General features: G+C 41.8%; 1 protein-coding gene across 1 annotated transcript in view; it reads right to left on the bottom strand.

Annotated features, from left to right (window-relative positions):
* DOCK5 (dedicator of cytokinesis 5) overlaps positions 1 to 27,228 on the bottom strand; it is a 124,409-nt gene that overhangs the window by 72,233 nt on the left and 24,948 nt on the right. Inside the window, exons 8-18 of the mRNA XM_030879050.3 lie at positions 25,597 to 25,739; positions 22,721 to 22,846; positions 18,159 to 18,283; positions 16,231 to 16,329; positions 14,636 to 14,708; positions 12,256 to 12,359; positions 11,131 to 11,314; positions 5,296 to 5,393; positions 4,985 to 5,074; positions 3,424 to 3,524; positions 1,508 to 1,642 (exon numbers count right to left, since the gene is read on the bottom strand). Of these exons, the coding sequence (XP_030734910.2) occupies positions 1,508 to 1,642; positions 3,424 to 3,524; positions 4,985 to 5,074; positions 5,296 to 5,393; positions 11,131 to 11,314; positions 12,256 to 12,359; positions 14,636 to 14,708; positions 16,231 to 16,329; positions 18,159 to 18,283; positions 22,721 to 22,846; positions 25,597 to 25,739 (1,278 nt within the window). The remainder of the gene's footprint in view (positions 1 to 1,507; positions 1,643 to 3,423; positions 3,525 to 4,984; positions 5,075 to 5,295; positions 5,394 to 11,130; positions 11,315 to 12,255; positions 12,360 to 14,635; positions 14,709 to 16,230; positions 16,330 to 18,158; positions 18,284 to 22,720; positions 22,847 to 25,596; positions 25,740 to 27,228) is intronic.

The raw sequence follows: 27,228 nt of genomic DNA, 5'->3' as shown, positions 1-27,228 counted from the left end.
TTAAGTCATTGAACATGTTTAAAAACAATAAAAATGTACAAATTCATTGCAGAAACTTTAAAAATGCAGAAAAGATAAAAACTAAACCTACCTAAAGCCCTCTTATCTACAGTGTACTCATATCTAACCGGTGTCCAATCCTGAAATATTTCTGAAATGAGATCATATTACACTTATGTCTTCTACCTTAGTTTTATTATTTAAGAACCTATCAGGGTTATCCTACCTCATTAACATACCCTACATTTGAAAGGGCTGAATGTACATACTTTAACATTCCTTTTTGTTTATACCTGATGGATTTTTTTTCCATTAGATAGATTTTTAGATGGGGTATTACTGGACAAATGTGATATCTTCCTTTGCTCTGTGTGTGTTTGATTTTTATTCACAGTGCCAAATTTCTGTCCTTAAGAATTTATCTTCCTATCAGCAATAGAACACAGGGCCAATTTTTGTCCATTCTCACCAAAGGATAAAGATTTTTCATCGTTATTAAATGTGCAGGTAAAGATGGTGTGTGTGTATCGCATTTTAATAGTATAAATTTCTTTTTAAATTTAACTGACCATTTGAAGTTTTCTTTTGTAAATTGTTTTTATTTTGTAGTAAGGATATTTACCATTCTTTAGTTGATTTTTAAGAGCCTTTAATTAGTAAATCTACTGACCTTTGAACTGTACTATAAGTTACAAGTTTTTTTTCCATGTTAATTGTTGGCCTTTAATTTTATGAGTTTTTTAAAAACACAAAGTTAAAAAAATACACATGCTCAAATCTCAGGCTTGAAATCCTCTTACCTACAGCTTTACTCGTATTAACATATTAGCACGTTATCTACCTAGTTTCCAAACCTGCCTTAGAAAAATATTTTAACAGTTTGGAAATCCAGCTATTATTGAAGGGTAGAGATGGCACTGGAGTTGTGGGCATTCCCAGAAGAGTTATTTCCTCATTCTTGACTTCTGTTGTTTTTGATGGAACGATTATTCTAGAAATCCAAACTGGGAATTATCGTATCTCTGGGGCTTAGTTTTCCCAGGTACCTAAGCCTGGTGTCAGCAAAGAAACACACACCTCAGGAAACAACTCCTCCAATCAATTGTCACTACTGTCCATCTACTCCCAACAACAGCTCATGATCCTAGATTTATACACCCAACATCATCATGAAGCCCGTCGCTGTATTAAGTACAATCTCATCACAGGAACCTGACTTCCTAGTTATTGTCACCAACAAAGACTTTCAGTAAGTTGCACATTGTAGCCACCTGCATCCCTAAGTCCTGCTGTCACTACTGCCCTAGAAATTCTGCTGATCCAAAAGGACGTCACATGAAACTTCTTTAACGGTTGTGTAGTGCACCCTCATCTTCACCCTGAAGTTCTGAAATTTGTTAGTTCCATGACCCAGCTGCTCACAGAGCTGAACATGAGCATAAGGACTAAGGAAAAATATGGGAAGAGAGGATGGAGAACGTCAACACTGTATTACAGTCACCATTACCTCAAGTAGAGCACTCTAGATTGGATGATGAACCTAAACAAGTACTTTAAGGCTTTCAAAGCAGCGAAACGCAATTCCGTCTTGCTGGAGTCATCTGCATTCGCCACGTAAAAGTTCAGTACCTTGGAGAGTTTCCTGGAAAGGACAAGAAGGAGAAAAATGTCAATGGGGCACAGTGGTACTCTGGGGTTTGGGGTATGCTATATAGAAGGGAACTTGGCCTCCTGGGGAAGTAGAAATCACAACTATAGTAATTATTTCTTCTAGAATATGCCCTGAACAGGGAAGTTAAGTCCTTCGTAGTTTAGTTTTCTCATTGCGGTCTAGGCTTGCAGCTTCCCTTCTGCTTAGAAATAAGGGGTGATTTCTTTCCCTTCGCAGGATTTTAAAAAATGATCAAGAAATCAAAGACTTGAAGGGACTCGAATCATGAGTATATTTTAATCTCTGGCATGCTATACAGACATGTTCAGGTGTTTCTGTAACGGAGGGACTGTCTGCCAAAGGTAGTCAGTCACCTTAAAAGCAGTCTAATTCCCTCCAGTCTGCCCCAGCTGTTTGGGATCCATAAACTGGAGCCAGATGGAAACTCTACCGAGTGTGGAAAGAAGAGCAACCCATGGTTCTGAGCATCTGATCACACGAAACTGCTCTGGGACTTTTAGGTTGTTCTTTGTGTCGTTCCAGAGTCTCTGGACTAGGCGTTGTCGTAATCTTGGACTATCTCACATTTTTGAGGGCACTGATATTTTGAACTTTCCTTCTGGGAATCTCTGAGTTTTCCTAATATTAAGAAAAATTCACACGAATCGTGTGGAATTGATCCATTCTTGCAAATAAACCCAGATTACCGGAAACACACCACCTGGAGTGCTGCATTTGGCTCTGTGTAATAAAGACCCAATGATAGGATTTCATCTCTTGTAGCTGCTGCCTACTTAGCAAGTGAGGCTATAGGGTGGAAAGAGCCCTGTCACTGGTGTATCTGCTGCTTCCCCCAACCCAGCGGGCATTACATCCATTGTGTTAATTGGGGATTATGCCACATGACACCTCTTCTAGGTCACTTATGTTTTATTACATGTCTGGACCTTTATGCAAATAAAACTGAGAACTTTCTTGTTTAGTTCAGAAAAAGCCATGAGGGATCAATGATCTCAATGACAGAGCAGGTCAGCAGCACTTGGCACGAGCTGGCATAAGCCACCGTCAGAAAGATCTTTGCCATCTCAACTCTGTTCCAGTCACTGTCACGCTGCTCTGCACAACAACCAGGATGCAAGGCGCGGGGTGACAGGCCACATCCAACGGCACGATGAGCTGAGCACTGCAGGGCAAAGCTCAGAAGGAACATTAGTCAGGGGCTCATAAACCAAAGACAGAAAGAAGGCTGCACTTTGGGAAAGGTGGAGCCCACGCCCTCTTACGTAAAAGGAAAAAAATTAAATCTTCTCATAACCTCTAAGTAATAAATTCTACAAAGCACTTGCGGCGTACAGCTGAGGGAACGACCCTCAGTTCTATCACATGTCGTCCTGCTTCATCCTCTGTTTGATCCCAGCGGGACTCATGCCGATCCCACTGACACCCACCTCCGAAGATCCTGGATGGGGTCCCCTGTCCTGGACTGTGCTCCTAACAGCTTCAACGCCTCACCTAGAGATGCTCTGGATTCTTAAAGAAGTACAGCCTCATCTCTTCCGTAACTTCCCAGAAAGTGGGGCCTTGAATGTAATCCCTTTGCCATGGTTAGAATAGTTAGACGGTTCCCACTTTCCCCAGGGAAGCTTAGAACAAGGTTCTGCGCTTCGAGGCAGGGGTACTCAGCTCACGTCCCTCTGGTTTCTCAACAACCCGGTCCCAAGAGCACGAACCCGACAACCCAGCCACAAGCCCTGCCCAGGCCTGGTACTTACACATAGGCCAGAGTGGCACTGAAGTGCTTGTAGATGTAGGTCTCCAGGACGGGATTGAAATGCTGGAACTTGATGTCGCCTATCAGTGAAATAATAAACACCTGCCAAAGGTGGAAAACATAAATAGTAGCACAGCACAACCCCCGGCATTCCGTCAACAAGCTGGAGCTGAACGTCTGGGACTTGCTTTTCCTTCTTGATCATTACGGTAGCATTCCCATGTGACTATTCCAGAGCTGAGGTCAAGTCTTGGGGTTTCTTTTTATTTAGCACAAACAGAGAGAGACCATGAAGTGTCAGGCACTGTGCTAAATGCTGTGAGGAAACCAGTATAAGCCAGCACCCCTAGCCTCGGAGAGCCGACTGCCTCAGAGAGAGGGCAGCGCCCAGGTAACCAAGTCGGGGAAGAAAATGGGATGAGAGGGGGAAGGGTGTGGGGAAGGGTTTCCCATGGGAATAGTAAACACGAACCCAAGGGTGCAGCTAATGAAATACTGCAGGACATCCGTCTCCTCAGCGCAGTGTGGGTGCCCCTAATAACTGAAGTCACCAGACTTTTGAGTCTCAATTTTCCGCTCATGTTAACTCTTATCACTACCGGACACAGAATCTACTGACACAAATAACCACTTTGCACCTAGCTGTGATAGAAGAGAGCAAAAGAAGGGGCACCTTCCACACATGCCCGTTGCCAGCTGCTCTGTCCCACGGGAGTCTATCTCCAGACCTTCTCCCATGGAGTCATTACCATAGACTCTCTTGCCCATAAACCTGGCCAGGTGCGATCGCAGCTGGGGGCATTTTTCTCTTTGTCTTACATCCTTAAGTGTCAACATCCTAAACTCTTCTTGAATCTACCAGTCTCTGCAAGTTGATGAATGACCTGAAGCTGCAATTTACCTTCCTCCTTCTTTGCTGCAACATTCAGGGAAAACTCTGCCCTGAACTTGAACCCCAACAATCAGAAAACGATGCTTAAGTTTGGATGTGTCAGCTTCCGCCACTTCACTGCCATCTCTGACCTTCCCAGAGTCCGATATCCCCTCTCCTTCTTTGGATTTCCGGTCTTGGAATGGGTTGCATGTTTTAGTACTTTGTGTGACAATTTGAATTGTCTGCTGGGTTGCGTATTGTACATAATGAGACCAAGACTCATCTCTGACTTGCAAATTCAGTCTCCCTTGCAAGAACGCACAAGGACGCGCATACACAACAAACCACAGTCGTCTTTGTTAACGGTATCTCCTGGTTTAGGACCAATTTTAAAGCGAGTTAAAGGGATTCCTGATTTCAAATGTAATAAAACAGCTTGTTTTCCCTAAAGAGAAAGAGAAAGCTTATCAAAAGGGAAGATCTAACAGGAAACAAAGCCATAAACGTCTTGACTATAAGTCAATTGTATCTAATGTTACTTGTGGGAATGTAGCCTCGAGAAATCATCAGAGAATTGTATACAAATACATATGCAGGAGCCCATGCATCACAATTATTTATAATACTGAACTATCAAAAACCACACAGTTGTGAGAACAAACACTAGATAATATGTGTAACTGCTTACCAGTGCATCAAACACAAGGAAGTCATATGTTTCATCGTCTGACATTTCCATCATTATGTTAAAAAGTGCGTCTAGCGTATCTTGCAAAAACTGAAGATAAGAAAAAGAGAGAGGTTATTTGGCTCCAGACTGAAGAAATCGGGGGCTAATTAGGTTTCAATAGAATAGGTTTAAAAATAGCATTTTCCTAAAAATTGGCACACTTGCTTCCCAATTTAGACAAGTTTTATGTTTACACTCATCGGTTTAATTTAAAATATTGAACTAAGGATGCAGTGGCTGTAGTCCTAACTGTGAATATATAAACATACCTTAACAATTTCTCCTCCATCCACCTCCATTAACTTCTTTAAGTTGTGTTTAATGTTCTGAGGGTTCGAACGCCAATTTAACAAGCCTAACAGGTCAACTAGGAAGAACAACCACAAACCATAAACGTTAGACACGGATTAGCAGAGCAACACACACCATTTCAGGACACAGTGACAGAGCTCTCTAGAAAAGATCATTGCTCCTAACGGTGGCTGATACCTTATGCAGCCTTTTAATTTACTGCCTCCTACCTAAATCAGAGAAAACCCTGGGGTCTTCTTTCCTTCTTCAGAGGAAAAAAACCAACCACAAGGGCTTCCCTGGTGGTGCAGTGGCTGGGAGTCCGCCTGCCGATGCAGGGGACACGGGTTTGTGTCCTGGTCCAGGAAGATCCCACATGCCAAGGAGCGGCTGGGCCCGTGAGCCATAGCCGCTGAGCCTGCGCGTCCGGAGCCTGTGCTCCGCAACAGGAGAGGCCACAGCAGTGAGAGGCCCGCGTCCGACAAAAAAAAAAAAAAAAACAAACAAACAAAAACAAAAACCAACCACAAATGTACAAGAACATAAAATGATGCCCGAATAGAACTCACGTCTCTCATATAAGACATCACAGCCTTACCGATGAAACACTTAAATAACCTTCCTACCTTTAATTTGCTGCATTGCTTAATTTGTCCCTTGTCACTATGTGTGTCTCAGTGGATACAGAGGGGAAAATAAAAACTTATATATGTGCATTGATTCATTTAAATATCATACCCACGCTGTAGAGCGATTTTATTTATTTATTTTTTTACCTTAAAAGATTTTTTTTTATATTGGAGTATAGTTGATCTACAATGTTGTATTAGTTTCAGGTGTACAGCCAAGTGACTTAGTTATACATATATAAACATGTATTCTTTTTCAGACTCTATTTCCCATATAGATTATTACAAAGTATTGAGTAGAGTTCCCTGTGCTATACAGTAGGTCTTAGTTGGTTATCTGTTTTATATATAGTAGTGTGTATACGTTAATCCCAACCTCCTAATTTATCCCTCCCCCTGACCTTCCCCCTTTGGTAACCATAGAGAAGATTTTTATTTGTTCCATTTTTGAGATGAGGAAACTGAGGTTTTGTGAAATTAAATTACTTGTCTTAGGTCACACAACTGCCAGGGAGTGGTATGAATGGAATTTAATGAGATTTAGCTGATTCCCAAAAACCATGTCCTTGCTACTCTGTCATACTGCCTCCCCAGCGTTCTTCAAAGAAATAAACAGATGAGCAGATCAGATGGTTTGCTATCTTGAAAAGAAGGCAGAACAGATGAATGGTCCTTAGCGTAAGTCTGGGACAAAAGTCTTGAGGTGTTTTTGGATCTAAAAATGCAGAATTTGGGATCTTTAAGTCCCTTCCAGCTTTAATGTATGTCTAGATACTAAAAGTGAAATAACAGGGAAACAAAGCAGGCAGATGGACTGTTACTTCTTTATCGTTTTGTTTAGTGCATCATTTTACTATTTACAGAGCATTAGCTAGTAAAAGTAGCAATATGTACTTTTTAATCAATGGATTTGTAGAAATATATATTTACAAGCAGCTGAAAATGTACTCTGTTCATTAGAACAGTCAATTTGCCTCACTTTTTTGCGGCCCGCGTACCGCAAAAAAAAAAAAAAAAAGTGGGGAAAAAAAAACTAGACTACATTTCTGGATTACCAAGAATGACCACCTCTAACCATATTAAATACTATCTAAATGTTATCCAAAGTTGTCCCAATTTACATCACCGTCAGAAGTATGTAAGAATTGGGACTTCCCTGGCGGTCCAGTGGTTAGGACTCTGCGCTTCCACTGCAGGGAGCACAGGTTTGATCCTTGGTTGGGGAACTAAGATCCCACATGCCTCGAGGCCAAAAAAAAAAAAAGTATATAAGAATTCACACTACTCTGAATGATAATGCCCAAATTTAGGGTAGTGATTACCTGTCGGAAAGGGTTAGGGACCATAACGTTTAAAAACGAAAAGAATGACAAAGAAAAACCCTAAGTTTTGGAGCTACAAATATCTGTTTTCGGACCCAAGTCCACCACTTATATGAGTTTCGGCAAAATATTTCACCACCTCAGCTCGGCGCTCTGATCAGTAAACTGAGGTTAATAACGACAACACTGGTGTCTTCCCGTGCTAGGCTGTCGGTGGGTAAAATGAGATGTCTGTGAATGGCCTGGCACAGGTCCACACCTGCAGAGACTCGACTCCTCTCTCCCTCTCCTCTATCCTCACCTTCCATATGGACCCAGCAACAAAATGATCCCATATACATCAGTCTGTTCTAGTTTTGAAATAATTCATAAAATAACGAAGGTGCCTACAGGCTCTGTTTGTAACAAAGTCCAGTGGCTTTTAACTTTGCAGTCTGAATAGCCTTCCAAAGGCTAAGGAGAAACGCCTTTGGTCATGGCCTCCGAGTGAAAGAACAGCTACCCTCCTCTTGATCAACAAATGTCCTCACAGAGTTGATGATTTATTCATGTTCCTCAGCTTCTTCTTTCTCAGAAAAAACTGAATTGGTTCTTTATCACTCCCATCAAATTAGAAGAAAGCAAACACACTTATTATCTGTCACTGGGAATGCCCCATTTTCTCTGATGCCCACGATGTCACCTCATCTTCCCCAAATCTGTCCCCTCTTCCTACCCCCAACCAGGTTGACAGTAGGTCACCCCGCTCTTGTTTAGATGAGTTTGCTTCTTTAAGTCTTCTTTGGGACAGGATATTCTTGGAGACTTTTTTTTAAAGTATGTTGAGTGTTTCTGAGATCTAAACACTAGGAACGGGATGACAACAAATGGAAGAGGACAGTTCTACCCGATGGAAGTTTCTGTGATGACGGGAACGTTGCAACCTGTGCTGTCCAGTAGGAAAGTCACCAGACACAGAAAACCACTGAGCACTTGAAATGGGGTGAATGCAACCAAGGAACTGCAGTCATACCTTCACTTGACTTTAATTAATTTAAATTTCGCAAGCTACATAAGGCGCGGGACAGCACAGGTTTGGAACATTTAGAAGATGTGTGATGTTGGTATCAGCGCATCAGGTTGAGTACTGCTACCTGTCAATAAGCTTCCTAAAGTTTTGCCTGGGAGATAATAAACAATGTAACAATATGGTTATCTCTAACCATTATCTCTACTAAGTTAATTTTACAAACTTTTATTACTTGTTTTCTTCAAACCTAGTCTCTAGGAAGGATAATCTACTAGATGTTTGGTAAACGCTGTCTCTTTCGAATATCCCTTTAGAGCCCCAAAAGTACATCGATGCTTTCTCTCATCTACCATCAGAGCTTAAAAAAAAAAAAAAACTTTGACATTTCCTAGTTAAAAATTTGGAAAACACCAGAAAGAATAAAGAAAATAAGAACTATCATCCAAACTTTTAATTATTTTTAGCCTTTTGCTGTGTACATATAATAATGATGATGATGACAACAGCTAATACTCATGTAGTGTTTACAATGTGCTACACGTTGCTGCTTTGCTTCTACTTATTTTAATTTACTTCGTCCTTCGAAATAAATACTATCATTACTCCCATTTTAAAACTGAGGAAGCCAAGTCACAGAGAGATCAAGTGACTTGCCCAAGATGAACCAGCTGGTAAGTGGCAGGGCTGGGATCTGAACCCAGGCAGTAAGCTCCAAATTATCCTCATATATTTAAACAAAACCGGGATTATACTCTACATAGTGTTAACATTTTCCCATGTCTTTGACTGTTTTGAAATACATTTCACAGCTGCATATATTTTATCATTTAATAACCTTATATACTTTAACCTGACCCCAACTATTGGACATTTAGACTCTTTGCACTGTTCCCCTATCATGAATCATAGGGAAACATCCTCATATATAAATCTTTGTGCACATCTCCCATTGTCTAGTTAGGTTCAATTTCTAGGGGTCACTGACCACAGTACTGGTCAAAGGGTCTGAATACATTTAAGATCTTTGGGGCTTCCCTGGTGGCGCAGTGGTTGAGAGTCCGCCTGTTGATGCAGGGGACACGGGTTCGTGCCCCGGTCCGGGAAGATCCCACATGCCGCGGAGCGGCTGGGCCCGTGAGCCATGGCCGCTGAGCCTGCGCGTCCGGAGCCTGTGCTCCGCAACGGGAGAGGTCACAGCAGTGAGAGGCCCGCGTACCACCAAAAAAAAAAAAAAAAAAAAAAATCTTTGATACACCTTGTAAATCATCTCCCATAAACATTATACTACTTAACCCCGTATCAGCAGTTTATTTATGTTTACTTTCTCCCTAACAAGGGTTATATCATTGATACCATTTTCTCGTGGCTTCCATAAAGCTCAGAATGCCTTCTGGCTTAACTTTGTGTTTTGTTTGTTTTTTTTTACTAATTTATAGACTTTATTTTTTTTTGAGCAGTTTTACGTTCACAGAAAAATTAAGCCCAAAGTACAGAGAGTTACCATATACCCCTTCAAGGCTCCAGGGTTTCCCCTATTATTAACATCCTGCATTACTGTGGTACCTTTGTTACAAATGATGAATCAACACTGATAAAGATTATTAACTGAAGTCCATCGTTTAAGTTAGGGTTCGCTCTGTGCAGTAGGCTGTGGCTTTTGACACATGTATAATGACGTGCATCCACGTACCCATCAGGGTATCATTTAGTAAACAGTTTTACTGCCCTAAAAATCCCCCGTGCTCTGCCTACTCAGCCCTCCCTCTCTCCCCGAGCCCTTTGTAACCACGGATCTTTTCACGTTTCCATAGTTTTGTCTTTTCTCTGGCTTAATTTTTGGTGCCTGCTTTTACTTTCCCATGTGTAACAGCGCTGAACCTCACTCTGTTGAGTCTAATCAGTGGTCCAAGTTGAAATACTATCCATATTCTGTACGCAACCCAGATTCATCAAAATAAACAATACTGACCCGTTCTAAAGATCAAGCACATGCTACGTGATCCTTGAGTGGACCTTGTATCTCAGCTGTTTTGTCTACCTTATCACTTCCCTAAGGCAGAGCCCCCAAATCTTCTCAGAGGTCCAAGGGACTGATCCTCCACATAGCACAGGGGACAAAGAATTTCTAAAGCAAGTCCCCGAAGCAGCTATTTCCTGGATCACTACATTCAGCAGGACTCCTTACAAATGACATAGGTTAAAAGAATAAGAAGCTGTTATTGGCTATCAAATGTCATGATATACACAAGAGAAGTGAAAATTGCTATCAGATTTCGTGAGGGGACAAAATGAAGCCGCATTTGAACTCTTCAGCTGATGTTATGGAAAATCTGACTGCTTGGGGAAAAAAATCGAGAAAGAGGAATCTATATGGGGGACAGACGGAATGCTAACAGGAAACCCTCCCTGCTCTTTGCCATACCTGCTTGGACAGGAGACTGATGTTCCTCTGCCAGTATCCTACCCTTACTACCAACATTTCTTGTTATATACATCATACAGAGCACAGTATTAGAGTTCTTTGCTGCCTTGAAGGAAGGAAACGTAAGACTTTCGAAATTCACAGCCTCTGTTAATGAATACATTTATAGATTTTACCCTATTTAAAAACCACCGAAATGCTTTTCATTCTAGTGGCAAGATAGACAAAGAAGCCTCAGGAAGAGCTTTAGCTATCTAATCCGTCCTACCCAGAAAACATCACGTGAAGAGCAGAGAGAAGAATCCAGATAGCCCAGGACCCTACCTCAGAAGACACAGCCCCACAGCGTCCAGTCCCCTGAGTCTAACAAAGAAGCCTAGGAGGACCAAAGAGAAAACTCATTCTGGTGTCACCGAGGTCAGCACACCTACCGTTCTGAGTGAGCTTTGTGGAGCAGATGAGGGTGGCGATCTGAAAGCTATCTTTTGTGCTATCCTTGTTTGGCGTAAAGTTAGCTGGGGTTTTGGATGCCTGGAGCTCCTTTTCTTCCATCTCCACTTTGGTTCCAGGCAGGGTCAGGTAGAATTTAGCATCTTCCATTTTCTTGTTGTCACCCTGCAAAGGAAGCATGTTAGGGACACCAAGTGGTGGACAAAATCTCGTATGTGCAAATAAAATAGTATCTATCATGAGCGCAGTGTATTTTATCAAATTAGATCCCTTCCAACTCCGAGATACTGGGATACTGTCCCAGAGTTTGAGTCCAGAAATAATTTCAACATTGAATGAAAACAGAATAAGTTATGAACTAGAAGTCAACATTCTAGTCTCCGCTATAAGTAAATACATAAAGAATAAGGTTGGATTTCACTTTCTTGAACATGTAAATGGTCACAATGATACTCCACTGGGTCCTTTGAGAAGAAATAGCTTGCCATGGCTTCCAACACTATTTTTGAGCTCAGGAGCTGCTAAGGGAAATACACATCAAGTGGATTCATCTCAAAAAAGCTACCAATCGTGTGAAAAGCCTCCTGGATACTGTTGGACAAATGAGATCTTCCCAACATCTGCTTTCTGCTCTAAAATCTCAGTGGAAGCGATAGCTCTGCAGCAGTTAGAGGGAAGAATAAGGACACAGCTGATAGGAGAGGAAAGGAGGCCACAGAACGGAGAAGTGGTGCCTGGCTCGCGCTGATATGAAAACCACATCCTACCACATCCACCACACTCTAACCCAGCCCAACGGTGCAACTATCAGCGCTCCACACAGGCTGATGCAAAGAGCAGAAGAACAGCCCTTGACTGTTCACCTCCACGGACGCCATTTGCACAACAGGGAGGGACCATCACTTAAAAGACTAAAGGGATGGGAGACCATGCAGCTGGTGTGACCACAGTCCTCCGGGGTTCTAGACTTGAAGGGGCAAACATGTACAGCCCGAGAGACGTTTCTGATATTTGTACACGTAAGTCTGAAAGGAGCTTGCAGAACCAATTTCAGGGGGAGTAACTATGTCCTTAGTCACTTTCTAAGGCTCCTTCTTTAGCACCACCTTATAAAGCACCAGATCATGCCTCCCGTCCTGCAGGGTGGTGCCGTCCGGGTTCATCAGCTTCACGAAGGCCACCCCGAAGGCTCGCTCCGATTTATCTCTGGCTGAAAAGACAGGAATACGTGTCTGAGCAGGGCAGGGAGATACCAGGGGCTGACGGCTATGAGAGCTGATGGCACATTTTGCTCTGGGGTTTGGTGTTCAATCGTGCTATAACCAACACAGTTGAGCGAGTCCCAATAAGCCATACGTACTGTCCACGTCACAGACCCCTTGAAGGAAATAGTTCCCTAACTGAAATCTTCTGGTGCCCCCAAGTATGCTCCTTTTCCTATATTTGTGAATGAATGACATCAGTATCGCCTCCGTCACCCAGATCAGAACTGTGGGTGTTGACGCTGACCCCACCCCCGTGGCAGCTCTGCGTCCTGAGCACCTCTGGAGGCTGTGCCTTTTCTCTCCATCCCTGCTGTTCCCACCTGAGGCCAGGCCACCCTCACCTCTTCCCTGTATTCCCACAAGATCTTCATAACAGATCTCTCTGTCTCCAGCTCTTCTCCACCCTTTGGGGATCTCCAAAATCAAATCTAACCAAGTCAACTGCCCTGCTCCAAAACCTTCCCATGACCTATCTCCCTACTGCTGTTCTAAGACAGACTCCGTAAGTATTTTGTTTATTATCTTCCAAGGTTTGTGATGCCATCTAAGATTTCTGTTCCTCTCTTCTTTCCAAGATAGTAGCCCTGGTGCCAGGAGAAGCGGATATGTGTGTCCGGTGGCATTTGGGGGAGGAGGGTCCAGCCTCCTGAGGAAGCCAAGGGCCTCTCTCCTGGTCTTCAGGTGTTAGCCTCTGAGCTCACCATGTCCCCTGCTTAAATGTCTACGGCTGGGGTGACTCATGGCCTGTTCTCACCACAGGCACACCTCTGAGGTCTGCTGTGACTCGTGTTACCCAGATTGGCTGAGCACAGGATCATACTACAGTTTGTTCATCTGTTCTCCTGTTGACGGCCAATTTGGGGGTACCGTGACTAACGCTGTTATAAATATATACGAAGTCACGACCACCACCACCACCCACACAGCATTCTTTAATGGCTCCTCCATAACAGAGTTCAAAAGAACCTTCATCTTTCACGATCTGGCTCTAGCCTGCCTGGAATCAGACCACTGACAGGTCAATCCAGGAACTTACTAGCCCTGTGACCTTGGGCACATACCTAACATCTCTGTGCCTCAGTTTCTTTACATATAAATGTGGATTAAAATGTGTATCCGTCTTACTGATTACTGTAGATACTAAACAAGACGGTGTATAAATAGAGCTTCGCATAGTGTCTGGTACAAACTAAGAGCTTGATGAATGCTAGCTTAGTATGATGGAGAACTGTACGAAATTGCTGATAATTGACTATCTGCTGATACTTGACGATCTGATACTGACCTCCAAAAATGGCAATTTCAGATGGTTCGATCTAATATCATGATAGCTCCCACTTTAGCCCTACCGAGCTCACTTTGCTTTTCAAACACATTTCTCCACCAGCACCCTTCACTGGGCTAACTTCTGCTCACCTTCAAGTCTCAGCTAGGATGTAGGAAACCTTATGCATAAATCCCCAGGCAGGCTTAGGTGCTGTGCTTACTCCTTGATGGTCGTTGCTGTAACACGTATCACGTTGATCTGAACTTCTTCACCTGTTTTCTTGCTCATCTTCCTAACTAGCCCACAGAGACTTTTCAGAGCAGTGACTGTGTCCTATTTGCTGTCATCTACCCAGGGCCTGGCCTGCAGTCTGGTAGGTAGATGGCATTAAAAAAATTCAGTTTGGAAGGAAGGACTGCATTTTTATGGAGTGCTGAATGAGAACAACACTTCCAGAAACGTTAGGATCAATCTGAAAATAATCAATATTCTCCTCTGTTCACACCTTAGGAAAGTCAACTTATGAACTGTGATCTGAGACTTGAAACAGTTCTTTCATGAAAAAAAATAATTTGGGAAACTACAGATCGAACAGTTCTCTTGCTTCAGGATGTCTCAGCAATGTGGCAACATACACGGTGAATGTCTAAGAGGGAGACATAATATACAAGCACTTTCTATCCCTGTTCAACTGGGAAACTCTTTTTGTCAGACAGCATCTATTAGCACTGTAGAACCTTAGCATTCACAGAGCACATTTCAGGGAAATTCTGATATACAATGATAAACACAGATCTTGGAAGCCTAGAAAAATTCATTTTAAGATTTCCTTAGCTTCACTGAATCTTGAACTAAAGATGCCAAGTATCTCATTCTACAGACCCACAAAAGCACTGTCAAGCAAGAGTAAACACTGTTTTGATTGAAATGTGTCGTCGACCTCCTACTACTCACATTCCTGAGATGACCGGTGTCGGAAGGTAAATCTTATATGGCAGCGAGCAACTTCTTCTATAGCAATGGATACCTGCACAATGATAAGGACTATCAGTACAGTCCCCTGCACTCACAGTTCGTTTTATAAAATGAGGTACATTTTAGTATCCGATCACAGGAGTAATTCCTATAGAGTTAGATTTGGTGTAGGGTTTCGTTCGAAGGAGATTTAGCTCTTTTTCAAAACCCAAAGAATCTCAAGAGAAGATCATCTTGGCTGTTCATCATAGATTCTGAAAACGGAGATATTCCAAATTTCTAGTGCTTTCTCAAGTGTGAATCAGGAGATACTTCAGGGGGAAGAGATCAGTACTTTCAGGTCTGTGTGCAAGACTGCAAGGTGTACATGGATATGTTAATAGTTAGGGCCTATAACAGAAGGAAAAGATAAAATACTGGGGACAAGGAAGCTTTTTTTTTTTTTTTTTGCTGCTTACATATACAGAAGAGATGGGGAAACAGAGGCATGGAGCAACGTACAGAGCAGAGAATTTGTAGCAAATAGTTAAATAAATTATGGCATGATTATATAATGGAATATTATGCAAGTATCTAAAAATACACTTCTGAAGGCTTTTTAATGCCTCAAGAGTTTGAAAAGGCACAATTTGTCTGAATGGCATGATCCAAAACCTATGAAGTATATAAAATTGTGGAAAATTACTTCTGAATTAAGATATTAGTGCAACTCTTTTTTTTTTTTTTTTTTTTTTTTTTTTAGTTTTCTACGGAGAGCTCATAAAACCTTGACAATCAGAAAAAGTCGATGTGGATTAAGAACAAGGTCCTACTGTACAGCACAGGGAACTATATTCAATATCCTGAAGTAACAACCATAATGGAAAAGAATATAAAAAAGAATGTATATATATGTATAACTGAATCTCTTTGCTATACAGCAGAAATTAACACAACATTGTAAATCAACTGTACTTCAGTAAAAAACCAGAACAACAAAAAAGGAAAGAGTTGATGGAGTCTGGGGCTCAGAAGAAGTGGAATCCAGTTTAGGCTCCGACACGAGCAGCTAGAGGAACTTGGTCACTTCACTTCTGAGTGTCAGTTACGTCATCAGAAAATGGGCTGCTGCAACTCGGACCGTTTGTCGCAGAGCTACTGTGAGGCTCACGCGAGCGGACTGATCTCGAGAGCACTTTGGAATTTGTAAGACACATATTTAAATTGAAAAGAAGCCCAGCTAACTTGATTAGAGGCCAAGAAGGAAAGAAATGTTAGGAAACTGCTTGCACAGTGTGAAAATTTCCAGTTGGTTCTGGACCATCTTGGCAGCCTCTTACATCATTACAACATCAAGTTTCTCTCTTCCAATTTCAACACGTTTACGAACGAGAATGTTACTTAAGGTTTCCGAAGTTTACAAAAGAGAAATGAGCTTCTGCAGAGCTACGATGATCAATTCATTTCTGATTGCACACCACAGGCAACCTATCTAAAACTTCAGGATAAAGGAGGAGCGATTTGTGGGTAAAAAGAAGAAAGGAAGCTAAACGAGGTTTCGTGTATGATAGGGGTTACTGATGACACATTCTCACCTTGACAGTCTCATACCAACAGGGCTGCTTGACTTGGTAATAGACCACTGATTTGTACTCGGAAATGCCTTCGTATCCAGCACCAGGATGAATTGCTTTCTTCAGATGGAAAGAAAAAATTAGGAGGGGGTAGTAATATCTAGAACACTAAGGGTATTCCACATGGCCAGCACATGCCTTACACTGGCATACATAAGCTGATTACATCTGGGGGTGAACAGTAGAGTGAGAATGAGTTTCCAAGAAAATATGGTGTATGTATATACACAATGGAATACTACTCAGCTATAAAAAAAGAATGAAATAATGCCATCTGTAGCAACATGAATGGACCTAGAGATTGCCATACCAAGTGAAGTAAGTCAGACAGAGAAAGACAAATATCATATGATATCACTTGTATGTGGAATCTTAAAGAAAATGATACAAATGTACAAAACATTTCTATTTACAAAACAGAAAGACTCACAGACATAGAAAACAAACTTATGGCTACCAAAGGAGAAAGGTAGCGGGGAGGGATAAGTAGGAAGTTGGCATTGACATACACACACTACTATATATAAAATAGATACACAACAAGGACCTACTGTATAGCACAGGGAACCATACTCAATATCTTTTAATGACATATATGGGAGAAGAATCTGAAAAATAATATAGATAGATAGATAGATAGATGCATGGATGGATAACGGAACCACTTTGTTGTACGCCTGAAACTAACACAACATTGTAAATCAACTACACTTCAATAAAAAAAATAATTAAAAAAGAAGAACGAGTTTCTAGCACTTTGAGGGTCCAAGTGTCTCAAAGTGTAGTAGCTAAGGCACCCAGCACAAGCTTAACATTCCTCTTTGCTGGAACTTTTCTTCTCTCTTCCATCCCAGCCATACACTGTCCTTTCTTTCCTTCTTCTTTCCTCTCTCAGGGAACAGAGGCCTCGAGAGGGTGACCGGGAGCTCCAGCATGTGTGCAGACACATTGCTGTGTGAGGTCCTGTCTATGCTCTGCTTTAAGGACCTGGTGTAGGTGTGGCATGTTCACTAGAACTTAGGGTTGTGTCTCTTCCTAGAAATGAACCACTTAGTTCAGTAGCATCAGGCCTCCATGGGGGCCCTTCCAAGCTAGTTAGCAGAGCCATGAAGATGTGTACTTGAACTCCTGGGGCAAAAGGACTCTCTCAACAGCACAAAGAAATCACTCCCGTAGCGTGGCCCACAGCATTCTGCTTATCCCTCAAGGCAGAAGACAACTTAAGTCAACTGATTCCTTGGAAGATGATCATACGGGAAGTGCAGGGGTTGTGTACTCGGCTGTGCCCCCCGCCGTGAGGGACTCAGTGAATGGGGTGCATTCCGAAGCAGGTAAGTATGGCTCATACAAGAGGAGCCAGATGTCAGCTGGGACAATGAAAGCCTCCCCCTGCCTCTCCTTCTCCTTGATGTCAGAATGAAGAGTCACTTCTGTTGGAGGAAGGCAGGACACCTGTGTCCGTTCCCAGTGCCACCACTAAGTCCTGGGCTTCCCTGAGAAAACAGCTTCTCCTTTCTGGGCTGCAGTTTCCCGATTCCCAAAACTAAAGAGCGTGGTAGTTGACCTCGAACCAAGAGCCCTTCTGGTGTAACAGCTCTAACAGGCGCATCTCCGCTGGTTTAGCTCACCCAGGGGGAGGGCGTGTACACCTGAAATCCCTGGTGGCTTAAGGTCTTTCTCAGCACGGGAGAAATCATGAAAACAAGAGCCTACGTGAATTTACTACTACAACTGGTGACTGCTAATCACAAACTTTAACAGGTTTCCTGTTCTTTCCTTGTGAAACACCAAATGTGCTCTACAGTGGAGAACGATTTACATCACGCGCCAAGTCCTGTTGTTGTAAAGGAGCGTGTGACGGCGGCGGGACTGCTGGGGACACCACGTACCTCCAAGAGCCTGCCCTCCTCATCAAACACAGACATGGTCACCTCCACGTTCTTCGGTGTCTTCTTTTTCCCTTTGTCAAACTCCCCATGGATCAGGGTGACGTAAATATCATTCCGAACATCTCCTGCAACGTGACAACCCAGCCTGTGAGTGGTGCTGTGTGGAGTCATTTTTAAATTTCAGGATGTAATAAGATGCAAATTATAAGTAAAATATAAAATGTTCTGACTTGGTAATAAACTATTCATACAGCAGAAGTTTCTATGTGTATTGTTCCCTGTAGCTTACCTCATTCTACCTCTCTCTATATATCACAGTGTCTGGAGTACAGTTTAGTATCTATCAGCAGATGAATGCATAAAGAAGATGTGGTGTGTACACACACACACACGCACACACACACACACACACACACACACAATGGAATACTACTCAGCCCCAAGAAAGAATAAAATTTTGCCATTTGCACCAACATGGATGGACTTGGAGGGTATTGGTGAAATAAGCCAGACAGAGAGAGACAAATACTGCATATCACTTGTATGTGGAATCTAAAAATTAAAACAAACTAGTGAATATAATAAAAAAGACACAGCCTCACAGATATAGAGAAAAGCTAGTGGTTACCAGTGGGCAGAGGCAAGAGGGGAGGGGCAAGATAGGGGTAGGGGAGGAAGAGGTACAAACAACTATGTATAAAATAAGCTACAAGGATATATTGTATAGCACAGGGACTATAGCCAATATTTTATACTAACTATAAATGGAATATAACCTGTAAAAATTGTGAATCACTGTTGTACACATGAAACTTACCTAAGATTGTACATTAACTATATTGCAATAAGAAAACATGAGCAATGATTTATCCATAGGGATATTCACTGTGATATTGTTTGTGAATGTGAGAACTTGGAATCATCCTCAATTTCCAACCACAGAAACAGCTGAATAAATTATGGTACAATAAAATGAAATAATATTGATTTACTCACTTAAAAAATGGACTGAGCATCTACTCTGTACCAAGCACTGTGCTAGGTGTTTGGGAAACGACGGTAAGCCATGCACCAGCCTTGCTCTCATGCAGCTGTAAGTCTGGTGGGCAAGAGAAGCATTCTCAGACAATCACCTGATGAAATGCATCATTACAAAAGAAGGGAAAGGCCAGGCTCGGTGAAAGCATCACACTAAGTCCCAACCTTGTTTGGAAGGTGTGGGAATCTCTCCTTTGAGCTGATATTGGAAGAGGGAGAGAGAATAGCATGTACAAAGGCCCAGAGGTAGTAGATATATGATGGAAGTCTTCAAGTGAGGGGAAAGCTGTGGTGAGATGAGGCTAGAGACAGACATAAGACGAGTCTCCCTGAGGCCTGCAGGCCAAGTGAAGAATTTATACCTTCATCCTAAATATAAACAGAAGTCATGTTTTCAGCAAGGAGGGAGTGGGACGAAATCAGATAGGCATTTATAAAAGATCATTCATGCTATAGTGTGGAGAATGAGGCAGAAAGAGCAGAAACAGGAGAACCAGTTAGGAAGCTTCTGGCACTTGTCCAGGGAATTGATGACAGTAGCTACAAGTTGGGTAGCAGTAACAGGATGGAGAGAAGAGGGTGGCATTGAGAGGTCTTTGAAAGGGAAAATTGGCAGGTCTCCTCCATTAATTTTGTGTGAGAGGTAAAGGAAAGGAGTGTCAAGGGTGATCCTCAGGCTTCATGTTTGTGCAGCTGGATGGATGAGGGGCTGTTCTCTTAGATAAAACACAACAGAAGAGTCAGGTCTAGATGCCCAGGATGACAAGTTCCAAAGGTGGATTTTGAGTAAGAAATAAACAAGGAGAAGAGTGATCCAATGGGAAGAGGACCCACTCAAGTCCTGAGGCAGGAAGCAGCTGGATGGATGGTTGTGGAGTTTAAAGGAAGGGTCTTGGGCCTAGAGATTTGGATTTGGAGGCAACTAACACACAGAAGCAAAGTAAGTGGAAGAGATCCACCAAGGGAGGGAACAGAGGGGAGAAGGAAAGGGTCCTGTTACAGATTGAATTGCACCCCTCCCCCCAAATTCATATGTTAAAAAGGTGAATAAAGTCAAATGAGGTCATACGGCGGGTCCTAATCCAATATGACTCGTGTCCTTATAAGGAAAGATTGGGACACAGACACGCAGACTGAGGGGTGATGGTGTGAGGTCACAGTGAGAAGGGGGCCACCTGCAAACCAAGGAGAGAGGATTCAGAAGAAACAACCCTACAGATACATTGATCTTGGACTTCCGGCGTCCGGAACTGTGAGAAAACAAACTTCCGCCATTTAAGCCACACGGCCCGGAGTATTTTGTTATGGTAGCTCAAGCAAACTAAGACAGGGCATAAGGACCAAAGACCGAGGAGCTCCAACATTTAAAGGTGAGGTCGAAGATGCTCAGGTGGCAAAGGATTCCTGGGAGAGGCCTCAGGGGGGTGGAGAAAAAGAGGAGTGTGTGGGATCACAGACAGCGAGGGGGAACATTTCACGGAGGGAGTGGTCAACTCGGTCACATACTGGCCCGAGGCGACCATTACGCTAAAAATATCCAGCGGACTTGGTGACACTGTAATCTTTGGTGACTAGTGACAGCCATTCCAGACAGGATAGAGGGAGACTGGCAGGTGAGGAAACAGAGAGTATATAATCTCTTCCAAGAATTTAGCTATAGGAGAAAGTGCAGGAGAGGGAGAAGTTTAAGATGAATCTGCAGCCTGTTTCAATGATGATGAGAGGGAGCCCAGCTGAGGGATGTGAGCCCAGATCTTATATTCCTCAAACCTGGCCGATTACCAGAATCCCCCGCAGAGTCCCGGTCATACAAACCGCATCAGAGTCTCTGGAAAAATCTGGGAATCGGGATCTTCATATTTCCCAGGTGATCCTGATTGGCTGAACCAAAGACTAGCGTATTTGGGAACCATCATTCGAGATGATTTTTAAAGTCTGTTAATAGCCCTGGAAGTTTATGAACCAATACTACTGAATAGAAAGAATCTTTCCAAGCCAGATTTCCAAGATAAATGCACTTTGTCCAAAAGATAAACTTCTCTATTTTCGTTTTTCAGATTTCGGTCTTGCTGTAGCAATAAAACTGCCTTCAGTTATAGGAAGAGTATCAATACTTATTTTTATAAACAACAAGAAGACAAAACATTTTCCTAGAATGTTGATGAATATGTATTAGGGTGAAATGGCCCTGGAAGGGATGAAGTAGGCAGATGAAAAACTACTTTTCATGAGAAAAGAAGAAAATGCTAATCTCAATTTTAGAACCCTTTCATTCATTCCACAAATATACTTTTAATACCCACCATGTACAGAAATGTGTGAGGCATCAAATTATTACTGCTCTTAATTTCCCAAAGGAGAAACAAGATCTTGTATTAGTTTAAAAGAACCTGAATTTTTATGCAATAAACAGCTTGGTTTTTGAGAATTTTTCTAACATGCCAAAGATTGTTTATTCATATATTCTTTCTTCCTATCAAATATACAACATACTTATATTCTAATAGTTATAACACATATATTTTATATAATACATATAAGGTTCCTCGAGGGGATGATTTCCTTTTACCACTATAACAATCAAGAAAGTAAATGGGGGCTTCCCCGGTGGCACAGTGGTTAGGAATCCACCTGCCAATGCAAGGGACACGGGTTCGATCCCTGGTCCTGGAACAGCCCACATGCTGCGGAGTAACTAAGCCTGTGCGCCACAACTACTGAGCCTGCACTCTATAGCCCATGCTCTGCAGCAAGAGTAGCCACCGCAATGAGAAGCCCGCGCACCGCAACGAAGAGTAGCCCCCGCCGGCAGCAACTAGAGAAAGCCCTCGCGCAGCAACGAAGACCCAACACAGCCAAAAATAAGTAAATAAAATAAATAAACTTATTAAAAAAAAAAAAGAAAGTAAATGGGTTAAATCAGTGAATTCACAAGAACACCTATGCAGATTATCAACAAGCAGTGGCAAAAAAAGATGAAACTAAAGTAGGAAACTGCAGAATGTTTACGTTCTTGTCACCACAAGTATGGGGAGAGCCGAGAACATAGTTGGAGCTTAAGCCACTGGAGCAGAAGGTCCAGCTGAGTCTGAGCTGAGTGGGCACATCGCTGGAATTTCCTAGCAAGGAGCTCACGGTGCTGGTGATGTCATCACGAGAAGAGGTACGTGCAGATGAAGCAAATTATTCTCGGGACAGAGAACCTGTGCTATTTAGCGCTACTTAATGGATGGTCTAGGAAGTATTTCAGAGGGGCTTGTGCAGAACATAAAGAGAGAGCAAAGAGAAATTTCTGAGTACATTTAAAAGCATTCTCTTGGGCTTGCACACTGGGTAGTTTTCTAAGGTACTGCAACCCCGTCTCGATCTCCCACCGTCTCCATCTCCCACCGTCTCAATATCCCTGAATGCAAATAACGAAATCTTATGGATCCATGTTGCCTCAAGAGTCCCATTAGAAGGGATGGCTGCATGGAACAAAGTCCCAGAGGACGCAGCACAGGTGAATCAAGCAAAGTGTTTACCTGGAAGGATTATTTCAGGAAAGCCCATTTTCCGGGCGATTGCTGTGGATCTATCCACCAAGTGTGAAAAGTTTTTCTGAACCTGTGTGAGGTCCCCCGGCAGGAGCTTCAAGGACACCCAAAGTCCTTTAAAGAAAGAAAAGATACACTTTTAGCTCTTTGTTATGATCCATATAATAAACACACACAAACGCTGAGAAAAATATATGTGTGGTATTGATACAAAAACACATTATTATAAAGATGTAAATTCTCCCCTAGTTAACTTAGAATTTTAATGATACTCCCAACAAAATCACAGTAAGGGGGCTTCCCTGGTGGCACAGTGGCTGAGGGTCCGCCTGCCGATGCAGGGGACACGGGTTCGTGTCCCAGTCTGGGAGGATCCCACGTGCCGCGGAACGGCTGGGCCCGTGAGCCATGGCCGCTGAGCCTGCACGTCCGGAGCCTGTGCTCCGCAACGGGAGAGGCCGTAACAGTGAGAGGCCCACATACCGCAAAAAAAAAAAAAAAAAAATCACAGTAAGATTTCTTTGAGAATTTGACAGAAATGTGAATGGATGTTTACTTTGGGGAAAAAAAAATAAAGATAGCCCCTCTCAGATATCAAAATACTGTAAAGTTATAGTAATGAGTGGTATTAGTAGTAGAAAAGATACATAAATCAATGGAAACAATGAAATCAAGTACTATTATATACAGCAATTAAACATACAGCAAAAGAGACATAACAAATCATGAAAAATGGAACAATTCTATAAACGTGCTGGGATAATTTTCTAGCTACTTAGAATCAATCTAACCTCTCACGACACATTTTCACTAAAATAAATTCCTAATATAACAGAAAAGTGAACAGATAAAAAGACAGGAAATTAAAGGAAAAAATAAGTGTATCACTATCAAATCTCTGGGTATGAACCATTTTTCTAAGTAGAGAAACAAATGAAGAAATCACAAAAGCAAAAGAATTATCTATACAAACTGAAATTTTGATATACATAAAAAGTAAAAGGTATAATTCATAAACCATATACTACATATGCCTATAAAAGGCATGGTGAAATACTTATAAGAAATTAGAAATTCATACTCATTAGAAGAAGAACATTCAGATCCTCACAAATAAACAGAACATGAATATACAATTCACAAAGAAGTACAAAAAGTTTATAAATATTTGGCAAACCAGAAATTGAAAAGTATGTGTCCTAAGTAAGACAAATTGTTATCTTCATTACACAAAGAGTTCACAAAAACTTTAGAAAGGAAGGAAAACTTTAGAAAACTCCTAAATATCAATACATATGAAGGCCAGACAGTTCACTGTCACGTAGTTTTTTAAAATGCTACGGTGGTCTACTTTTCACCTTTCAAACAGGTAAAGATTTTTAAACATCAGTCTGCAAAGTGGGCATATGGTAATTAGTGCCCACAGGAAGAAACTTATGGGAAGTATTCTGGAAATATGTACATCTCCAGGTTTAAGCTCATTCCTATCATTTGGCCCAGAAATCCTACTTCCGGGAATTTTCTTGGGGAGGCAGTCCTAAATATGGAAAAAGATTCATATATAAAGGTAGTCACAGCAGAGTTATTTAAATTTATAACGGTAGCAAAATAGAAAGCATTTAAGTGCTTACCTAGGAATTCCATGCTCAAAAAAAAAAAAAAATCCAAGCAATGGAATATTACGCAGCCACAAAAAATATTTATGAAGAGCCTGAAAACATTTGAAAAGTGTATTGCTAAGAAGGAGGAGAAGGAATGGTCTTCTTTTTTTCAGTTTTGTTAAAAAAAATTGTACATACACAGCAATCTATTTAGTGTAAGGGTTTTCCACTTTAACAAATTATATCCTTAGGTTAGGAGTTCCAAAACAACAGAAATACATTTAGTTATTTATTTTCGGATTCTATGATTTCTCACATGCATTTACTACTCAGGATAACTGTGAACACATGGCAAATTAAATATCCTGAAAATGTTTCCTAATTGCTTCCACTTCAGAAGACGATTACCGGGTGGTAAAAAAAAAAAAAAAAATTGACTCAATCTTCAAAATTATCCCCAAATCATCATCATTTGAATTTCAGATTTTAAACTATTTTCCCTTATTATTTGAGTTAAAAATGCAGTTTCAATAAGCAGAACTCCTCTGGGTTAAAACTAAGTCAACAAAATGATATATGGAGGTACTAAAAACAACTAAAAATGTTGTGCTAGGTAGCCCATTATTTTATATTAATACATATTCATTTGCATTACTTTGGTCTCCTTCCTCTCAATTTTAGGAAACGTATTGGGAGAAACATATTCAGAGAGTGGAACATAATTATCCTCAAAACTCTTTTTCTTAACTAATGAGAACCTACTGTATAGCACAAGGGGCTGTACTCAATGCTCTGTGGTGACCTAAATGGGAAGGAAATCCAGAAAAGGGATCTATGTATACGTATAACTGATTCACTTTGCTATACAGCAGAAACTAACACAACGTTGTGAAGCAACTATACAAATTAATTTTTTTAGTTTTTAATTTCCAATAAAAATTGATTTTAAAAAATTAAAAAAAAAAACTTTTTCTTTGTGCCTTGACCTGTGGAAACAACACGGGGATTACAGGTCAGACAAAAGTGAGGAAAGACTCATGCGATGAGAATCTGTTCTATAGAATTTACAAAATACAGCTGTGATCCAACTCTCTTAAGTCTTAACTGCCTTTAGACGGAAACTGAGGTGGGCAGTCCCCAGCAGGGTCTGTTTTATATCAGAGAAAGATAGTGAAAGGGCCAGAGTCCAAGGACTCAGCTCTGAGCACCACCCCTCCACCCCTGCTAGAGTCCCCTCCCAGCTCAGTACATAGGGCTGTGTACCTTGTCCTTTGTGATTCACTTCCTTGGCTGCTATCACTTTATTCAAGACTGAAGTGAGTGGCTCATTCTCCCCAATCACATGGGATGTTATCAGGGGCGACATGATTAGCTGCCTCTGCCGGATATAGGTTTCCATGGCAATTCTGGGAAAGTCAGAAATGATTGGTAAGGAAAAAAGAGTAAGTCTCTGCAGCACAGCCTCAGATAGTCGTGGGTCCCATGCGCGTCAGTTGGAAATATAAACAGTAGAGGAACCTAACTACAGGATACTTTCCATCTTTATTTTCCCACCGGGGGCCTATCTTAGACACTGAATTCATCTTGAAATGACTTGGGGGAGTGAGGGGAAAAATAAACCCCAAGAACAAACAAAACCGACGGTCAAATGTTAACAACTAAACCCAGGGGCGATGCTTGATGCACTTTAAAAGGTGGGAGAGGCTGCGGGAATGGAATGGTAGATGGACGGAGGAAGGGGCAGGAAGACCCAGCCTCCAGGTCCTGGCTCTACTTGCCAAGTGAGCTCTGCTAGAGTCCCCCCTCTGGGCCTCAGTTTCCTCATCTGTAAGGAAATGGGCCAGGATCACATGCCTGGAAGGCCCACATCTAGTGACAAGACTCAATGTACAAGAGCGGTATGTACCCAGCGGCTTCGGGATGGTGTTCGTAGAACCCCACGTGATGAAGAACTATGTTTAGGGTTGCAATGGCACAGCCACCAGCAAACAAGAGCCACTTTAAAGATCACATCAGGCTGAGGCTCGTACAGGGGGATCAAAGAGCCAAACACAGCCCCCATTCTATGGAAAGCACAAGCGCTATCAATAACTACATATCAACCGGGCGCGGGACAACGGCAGCCAGTCTTCTCTGCTGTGGTTTCCTTCTCTTGCCCACGACACACAGGCCAGCTTTCTCTGCAGGGTTCAGACCTGTACCCTGACAATAGGGGGGAAGCATTCTGCAATATGTTCCTGAAAAGTGGGATTGCGACAGTCGTCTGAGTTGTTTTCAAATGACTCCCTCTTAGACTAGCAGGATACATGCATAAAACTTTCCCAATATAATACAAAGCTTTCGAGGTAAGTTACGAGAGCATTTGCCATAAATCTTAGAAGTTCAATGCCAGAGGCTGTGATGTGCATCGTGAAAGCTGCACAGTGGCTGCTGGCCACACAGTGAGTGGTAATCAAATTAGGGCTGGGCTCCTTGGAGACTCAAAGCTTGTATTATTATACGGTGGAGACAGTCTGAAAGCTCACTGTTTCAGCACGGCTGCTTAGGTAAGAGCTGGTTCAGAAAGTAAGCGGGGAGGCACATAACCAAAGAAGAAACCCACCTCAGAAAGTGAGACAGATACAGAGAAACACGTTTGAGATAACTCACATCCATAATGTGGTTCCTATTTTATATACATTTATAATATTATTTGTATGGAGTAGAATAAATTTCATATCCATGAATGCTGCCCCGATAATTCATATATATTGAAACATATATAATATTATATATATTATTGTATTTCATATAACTCCCACATCCATGAATGCTGCTCCTAGTACACATATACATATAAAATATACATATATTATACATATATACATAGGACATAATTATAATATATGTATATAT

This window comes from Globicephala melas, chromosome 6, assembly GCF_963455315.2.
Source record: "Globicephala melas chromosome 6, mGloMel1.2, whole genome shotgun sequence".
Taxonomy (NCBI): Eukaryota; Metazoa; Chordata; class Mammalia; order Artiodactyla; family Delphinidae; genus Globicephala; species Globicephala melas.
This window is presented reverse-complemented; position numbering and strand designations above follow the sequence as displayed.